Here is an 8,470-nt window from a genome sequence, read left to right as displayed (position 1 = left end):
CCATGCCGCTTTTGATACCTTCTTCAATTCGTTCTCCCAGCTTGATGATGTCAGAAAACTTATGATTTTCAATCAACTTTAGCCGTTCATAATACTGCGGGTCCTGAGCCCGGACAAAGAATTTGTTCATCTGTTCCTCCTCTAAGGCAGGTCTGACCTTAGCAGCTTCCGACCTCCAGCGAGTAGCATACTCGCGAAATGTTTCTGTAGGATTCTTTTTTAGATTCTGAATGTAGAATACATCCGGCGCATTTTCTTTGTTAAACCTGAACCTGCCCATGAAATCAGAGGCCATACTTACCCAACTCGACCATTTGTTAGGATCTTGGCTGATGTACCAAGATAGTGCATCTCCCTTTAGACTCCTCATGAACAGTTTCATGCGGATTCTTTCGTCCTTTCCTACCCCGACCAGCTTGTCGCAGTATGTTCTCAGATGGACCCTTGGATCACCTGTGCCGTCAAACATCTCAAACTTGGGAGGTTTGTACCCCTCTGGCAGTTCGACATCTGGTTATATGCAGAGATCTTCATAGTTCAACCCTTCAATACCTTTACTTTCTTCGATGCCTTGGATTCGGCTAGTTAGTTTCTTAAGCTTTTCAGCCAAGTTTCTGATAAGTAAATCCTTTCCCTCGGACTCAGGGGTGCAAGATATAGGTTGGGTGGAGAGTGGCATGGTCTCCACGTAAATGGGATTGTTTTGGTGGCCGGGTGTGTGGAAATGGTCATTTGCGGAGTTCTATAGTTCGGGACGAGTAATGGATTGTTGTTCGGAGTGTAGCAAGTGTTGCGTTGGTTCTTTGTTGGAACAGTAGGATGATTTAGTTGCTTTTGTGCAGGTGTGGGATTTTGATCGTTTGGGAAGACAGTGTTTGGGGTGATGAGGGAGAAGGACAGGTTGGCCAGATTCCGAACCTGATCAAGCTCTTCTTGAAACATCAATAATTTCTGCTCGAGTTGTGACACATTATCATTGGGAACCCGAATACCATGGCCATCAATGGCCTCTACTATTGTGATCTCCTTTCTGGCGTTCAAATCTTCCATTTTTCCATTGTTCTTGTTCTTAACAGGACTTAGAGGAGGAGTGGGTGGAGGGCCCTTGTATCTTGTGGAATAGGATGATGTTTCCAGAGTGCACGAACTAACCTTTGGGTAGGGGAATAACAAAACAAAAATAAAACAAAAAGGTAACCAAGTTAGTGAGGGTCATAAAAAATGTTGCAATATTTAAACACATAGTGCAGGAATATAAAGCGTGTCCTAATTTGGGAGCCTCATTCTGCCCGAGGTAGGCCTAGCGACAAATTGATTTGGAGAATATAGGATGCTAAATGCCTCATTTTATTGATAAAAATAGATGAATCCTAAATTGACACTAAATAAACAGGAAATGGAAATCACTAATGGCCATCGACCTTATTATATTTTATAAAGCGAAAAGAAAAACTTCTATCCTACTTGGTCCCAGAAGGACCTTCCCCAGATTCGGCATCCCTGGCTCCGTCGAACAGCTTTCCCAACGCACGAAGTCCCAGCAATAGGTAGGCCCTGGCTAGGTGTCCGCCTTCGGTTCCCTCAACATTTTGGCAATCTTCGACCCTTTTGAGAAACTTTTTCTCCAATTCCACTATGCCTCGCTCCAAGTATCCCAGTCGCTTGTTGGCAGTGACAACCATATCCTTCCATTCCTCAATTAGATTCTTGTTGGACTCTTGTATTTCGCGGTGCTCGCTTTCATACTCTCGAATCCTTTTGCGCAGTTGATTGTATTTGACTTGTGTCTCGGCCCTTTTGTCTATGATTCTGTGACCTCGGGCAAACCCTGGCTGGCCCAGACCATCATGATTGTCTGCCAACCAACCTGAGTAGAAGGGAGCACAGCCAGCATGATACCTGTCTGGCTCGATGGTATCTCTTCCCATTATGATCTTGCAATGCCACATATGCTGAGCTTGGCATTTCTAAGGACTATCATCATCCTGGAAGTCAGCTCGGAAATGACTCATCTTGTCGACCCTAGGTATAACTTGCTTTCTATCGGCTTGTCTCATAACTCGGAGAGGGACGTAAGGATATGTTCCCCTCAGACCGATCAGTATCAGAAAAGGTGCATTTCTGGACCGGGTGATGAATTCCTCGGTCGGAAACCACTCCAACATCCACTGGACATGTTCTTCGGTTAGGTTATCAAATAGATCTACCCATCCTTTGGGTATGTAATTCATTCGCTTTAGATGAGGGAAAGCAATGTGATCATCCCAGTCCCTTCGCTGAATCTCTTGTCGGTATTCACCCCTTTGGTGATGCTCCATAAGCTAGAGTTGAAGCAATAAATTGCAGCCTTCGAAGTGTTTTACTCCTTGTTGACACTTCTCCAAGGCTCGGTATATGTACTCAATGATCATGGGCACGATGCTGAATGGTTGCCCACCAATCCCTTCCATAAGGGTTTTAGTTACCATGGCTAGCCTGGTGTGGATCCTTGCTTTCTTCGTCGGAAACATGATCAACCCCAGGAAGCAAAACATAAATACAAAGACCCTTCGATGAATGTGCCCTAAGGATGTAATGGCAAACTCGTCAGGGTAGGTACGGTAAGATTTGCTGTGACCGTACCTTTTATAAAGGTAATCAAAAGGGATGTAGGATTATTTCAAGCATGTCAACTCTGGATTCTTCTTTAAACCCATCATTTTGAGGAAACCCTTGCCTTTGCAATTCTCAAGCGTCAGTAGACCCGGAGTCTCCCAGACTAGACCGGCTAATCCTCCTATCTCCTCTAACAGGGGTGTCATTTCAATGTCCCCAAAGCGGAATACGATCCTTTCTCAATCCCAGAACAGTGTAGCAGCCTCTATGATCTTGTTGTTAGGTTGGATCTACAGAAGGGATGGTAGATTTCCCAGATATTTTGAGATGAGAGTTTGATCACTAGAGTGAAGATCCTTCCACCAGCTTAGCAACCTTGGATGGACGTTGGTGACCATGCCGAATCTAGGGTCTTCGTGCCTCATATTTCTGCAAGGCAAATAAGGTTAGACCCTTACCCCCCACTAGACTCGACGATTTAATACCAGTAATTATCACGACGCATTTTAGTTCTCCAAATAAATGCACAAAACATGGTGATGTCCATTTGGGTTTAGGGAAACCCAGTGGACTTTGGACAATGTTATCTTAAAGGATCATTATGCAGACAACATAACTGACCCAGCTAGGTTTGACCATGATGCATGCACAATTCAAATAGAGTAAGGTTTCTATGGGGTTTTAGATTGGTACCCTTGAGCGGACAACTCAAGGGGGAAGGCACGGAACCGTCGACTACACTGTTGATCGACTGGTTTTACCGCAAATATGCCTTTCCAAATTTAGGGGGTAATAATATAGGAAGAGCGCAACCACTCATTATAAGAGTTGCTATGGTATTTGTTTGGCACGAGTGGAATATGATGTTGAGCATGATTATGCAATAATTAAAAAGCACATTGTCATGAATTTGCATGTTAAGAAAGCAGTAAATACAGTAGTTTATAATTTAAAACAGCAATAAAGAAAAGAAACGAAAAAGATAAGTCAGTTTTGCCTTGTAAAAGAAATTAAACGCTTAAAGGAATTTAAACAAGTAATTGCATATAAAGGGAAGGTACAAATTCACAAGAACAATCTGAAATGGTAAAAGCCTAATATCCCCAGCAGAGTCGCCATGCTGTCGCGCCCCCTTTTTTCCCTCCTTGTGTCGGGAGAATCGGGTTAATGACATTTTTGGGTATAGGGCAACTCGTTCCTTTTGGGAATTGGGTTTTTCATTTGAAGAGTCGCTACCTAATGATTTATGGTTCATTAGGACACCTATAAGGTTTATTTCTAAGTTTAGGTAAGGGCTTGAAATTATCCTAAGGGGAAGGTGTTAGGCACCCCTCAGGATCCACTAGTGTGGTTCCCGGCCAGATAGTTTTTTGTGAATTTGGTGCAATTAACATGTAAACAGATAAGGCTCAAATAAGAGGGGATTTTAATACGTAAATGTTTGAAAGTAAAACAAAGTTTGAAAGAGCAATCATTAAAAGGCTGATTTTGATAAGAAGTTATAACGCTTTAAAGGAAAAGAAAGAGAGGGGAGGAGGTCCTAGGTTTATTTACAATATGGATCACATCAATGTAATACCCGGTAATCACTCCTCAAAAGAGGGGCTACATGTAGTATTAGCGCACCGGTCTTCATATACATATCTACCCTTCCCACCCCGTTAAGGTACTAAAGCGCGGATTGGTCTCGACCACTATTGCATGCTATTAGCCGTCCCAATCCTATCAGTCCCGGAGGCACTTAGGACTACTATTCCTAAAGGGGAGGGATATTAGGCTGACTTTGAGGTTTCAAAGGTGAAAAATCTAAGGCGACATACAAAAACACATTGGACTGCACATTAAAGGGGAAGCATATAAAACACTGAAGGCTCATATATACCTCCTCAAACAAAGCAATCAAATAGCATGACTCAAAAAACAATCAAGGTCTGAATCTAAGATACTAAGGCAAGGGAATTTTAAGTTGTTAAAGCAGACCAATTTATTATATAATTCAGACAAGAAGTCCGAATCAAGCCTGCTTGCTGGTTGTAGCAATTACTAGTTAACAGAAACGGGCTCAGTTTTATTAGTTGTTATCACCTAAGGCTTGCCTAAGTGTTTAGGTGAGATCTTATGAACAAGGTATGTATTACTGATCCCTAATGTGGCAAAGCAGTAACAACTAAGAAAATGAACGGTTTGAGATCCTATAGGCATGCTTGCTAAACCGCGTTAAATAAGGAGATTAGGTTACTTAAAAACTGGTTCAGAATAGACTGATTTTAAATTAGACTAGTCTCAGATTCTGCAGATGATGGTATCCACTATTGCTGATTTTTATCCCTATGGACATGATATCTAAGTGGTAACAAACGTGCAGAATTTAAGATAAGTCCTATAGGCATGTTATCTAGATGTGAAGTTGAACATGCAGAATTTAAAATAAATCCTATAGACATGATATCTAAATGCATGTAGAAATAAAAATAAATCCTATAGACATGGCGTCTAAATGCAGAATTGAACACATAGGATTTAAAACCAGTCCTATAGGCATGCTTTCTAAATGTAGAATTGAATCATTCAGAACACAAATCCTATAGGCATGTTTTCTACCCTTGAGCATAATTACCCATCCCTTTTACACTAGCCAACCCCGAGTGTTTATTACAAATTAATACGAACCAGAAATAATGAATTACATCACAATATAAAACGAAAGAAGTTACAACTAGAGGAAGCCTGATTCTTGACTTCCTGTCTGATTTACATAATTAATCATTGCAATTGCCATTAATTTCAAAGCCTTTCTCAGACCTGTGTGTGTCAGAGTTCCCTAAGGGTCTCAAGGGACCCCGGGCAGCGCTTATACCCAGGTTCACAGAACTAGATAGAGATGAGTGCAGTGTGAAAGGGCCAGCCCTTATGTGTCCAAGTTTAGAGGGAGCTCATGGGTCCCAAGGCAAGGCTCACACAAGAGGGGCGGAACTTAAATCTAAGAATATGGTGGAAGTGCAGGAATAAGGTTTTAAAAACTGAGGGGAGAAAGGAGAGGGTGAAGGGTGATGGGAAAACAGTAGCAATAAAGCACAGAGTTCATAATTTCATACAAAGGGGGTCAGGGGTTTGGGAATATATTGCAAAGAACATATATCCTTAGGCAGGGATCATATTTGGGCATGCACAGCAATAGATGGTGCTGGCATGCCCATAAACCAATCGAAACACACAACATATAGAGGGGATACAGAGGTTATGATCCCAGGGGGATCAGGTTTGGGTCATGCACAGCAATGTCCAAAGTTGTCATGCCCCAACCAACCACAGATACCAAACACTTAACAAACATCTTCAGAAACTCGAATGAACCCAAAGAAATTAGGGTTTTCAACATCAATCGAGTTTAAAGATGATAAACAAATAAATCAAACAAGTACTTAGCAAAACATCTCTAGAAACTCGAATGAACCCAAAGAAATTAGGATTTTTTAACATGCTAAACTCAGATAGGAGAACGACATGAGCAAAACATAACAAAATCAGAAACACGTTAAGATCAGAGAAGAGGTTTAAAAAGAAAACCCTAGTCGGAAAAGATGAAGAGCTGCTTTGAAAGCAAAGTTAAAGAAACTTCGAGAAGATGCTTAAAAAACTCATGGCAAGCATAGATCTAAGGTAGATTTGAAAGAAGTCGAAAAGGTCTTAGAGATTAGTGTTTCAGAAGAACCCAAAAGCAACGAGAAAGGACTTGAAAGTTACCGATCTAAATAGGAGAGTCAAAGGTCTGACTCGAATGGCCATGGCTGGCCGGAGAAAGGTCAGAGATGACCGGAGAAAGGTCATCGAGCAAATACTGGACCAAGTCCCTTCAAAGTCTGGTCATGAGACCACAGAACCAAACACGTAGAAGCCATGGAAGGCTGATACATGTCTTAAATGACCCTGGAAAGCCATGGATTAGGGTAGATTAAGGTGGCGGCGGCTAGGGTTTGGGGGTGTTGCAGAGGGTGTTTGAGAGAGGAGGGATTTAGAGGCGGCGTATGGTGAGAAATGATAGGGTTTAGGGGGTCGTTTAGGATTGATTAAGGCAAGGATGATTTTTGGCCGTTGATCTGAGTGATCAACGGCCTGGATTTAAACGGATAAGTAGGGATGTGGGCATGGGTCGGTTTGGGTCGGGGGTTAATAGAAATTGGGTCGGGGTAATTAGGGTTCAAATTGGGGTCGAATTTAGGCTACAATTGAAATGTAATTGGGCTATTATTTAAATAGCCAATTTTTCCTATTTGATTTATAAAAAATAATAAATTAATTTCTGGAAATAAATTAAAGGTACTAAAATGATTTATAGTACATAATTAGCTATTTAAAAATACCAGACCTAATTTTTGTGAATATAAACGTGATTAATCCTAAAAGAGGCTAATGTTGCAATTATACAATTTTAGCCTTAAGAATACTAAATAATTTTTTAAAAATATGCAAAAGAAATCCTTTAGCTATATTTTAGCATAAAAATAAAAGTTCAACAAATGAATCACCAAAATTAATAATTTTAGAAATAATTATTGGATTTTTATGGATAAAATAGGGGAATAAATTGATTAAAAAAATCTTTAAAAATTAAGGAAAAAACAAGGAAATACTTGGATATACTTATATATTCATGCATATGCTATTTTGAAGGTACTCTGCATATAAAATACATATGGGGAAAAATTGGGTATCAACAGTCTAAAACAGGCTAGAAGACAATGGTATGATAAATTGACAGAGTCGCTACATTCCAGGGGTGTCAGGCATTCAGCTAGTGATTACTCTTTATTTTACAAGAAACAGGGGACTTCAGCAGTCTTTGTAGCTGTTTATGTGGATGATGTGATTATTACTGGAACCAATTTGGAGGAAATCAGAGAGTTGAAGGCTTTCCTGCATCACCAGTTCAAGATAGGATCTTGGGAAGTTACATTACTTCTTGGGGCTAGAGATGCTGTATAAGGCAGATGGAGTATTGGTTTGCCAGAGGAAATTTACCATGGATCTACTAAAGGAATATGACTGTTTGACATACTCTTCTGTCAGCTCTACACTTGATCCTACCATCAAATTGAGAAATGAAGATGGAGCCTTATTACCAGACCTAGGGTATTACAGGAAACTAGTTGAGAAACTAAACTTTCTGAAAAATACTAGATTGGACATAGCCTATAGTGTTCAACATTTAAGCCAGTCCATGCAGGCACCAAGAGAACCTCATCTAAAGGCTGCTATACATGTACTTAGATACTTGAAGAAAGATCCTACTTTGGGAATTTTTCTATCCAATGATCCTAACTACACTGTCAGTGCATATTTTGATTCGGACTGGGCTGCTTGCCCTGACTCAAGAAAGTATGTGAGTGGGTATATTGTGCTACTTGAAGACAGCCCTATCAGTTGGAAGTCAAAGAAACAAACTATTGTTTCATTGTCTTCTGCAGAAGCAGAATATAGGTCAGTCAAGAAGGTTGTTGGTGAATTAGTATGGGGAAAAGGTTGCTAGAGGAATTGACAGTCATGTGTGCCAATCCCATAACTGTGTTCTGTGATAGTCAAGCAGCTGTGCACATTGCAAGAAATCATGTATTCCATGAGAGGCAAAGCTGTCACGACCCGGATTTCCCACCCTCGGGAGTCGTGATAGCGCCTACTCATGAAAGTTAGGCAAGCAGAATGTTACAGATTTTATTACCCTTTTTCCCATAACCTTTTAACAATTTTAATTAACAGGCGATCAACAGTGGAATAACAATAATAATAATAATAATAATAGAAATACGGAAGACGGAATTCTAATAATATAACTAAATACTAGTACAAATCCAAAATACAACACTACCCAGAATATGTG

General features: G+C 40.4%; 1 protein-coding gene across 1 annotated transcript; it reads left to right on the top strand.

Annotated features, from left to right (window-relative positions):
- Positions 1 to 7,615: 7,615 nt before the first annotated feature.
- Positions 7,616 to 8,122, top strand: LOC109217587 (uncharacterized mitochondrial protein AtMg00810-like). Its single transcript, XM_019381844.1, has one exon. The coding sequence runs from the start codon at positions 7,616 to 7,618 to the stop codon at positions 8,120 to 8,122; it is 507 nt and encodes a 168-aa protein (XP_019237389.1).
- The last annotated feature ends 348 nt before the right edge of the window (positions 8,123 to 8,470 follow it).

This window comes from Nicotiana attenuata, unplaced genomic scaffold (genome assembly GCF_001879085.1).
Source record: "Nicotiana attenuata strain UT unplaced genomic scaffold, NIATTr2, whole genome shotgun sequence".
In the NCBI taxonomy this organism is placed as follows: Eukaryota; Viridiplantae; Streptophyta; class Magnoliopsida; order Solanales; family Solanaceae; genus Nicotiana; species Nicotiana attenuata.
The sequence above is the reverse complement of the archived record's forward strand: the minus strand, read 5'-3'. Positions and strand labels throughout refer to the sequence as shown.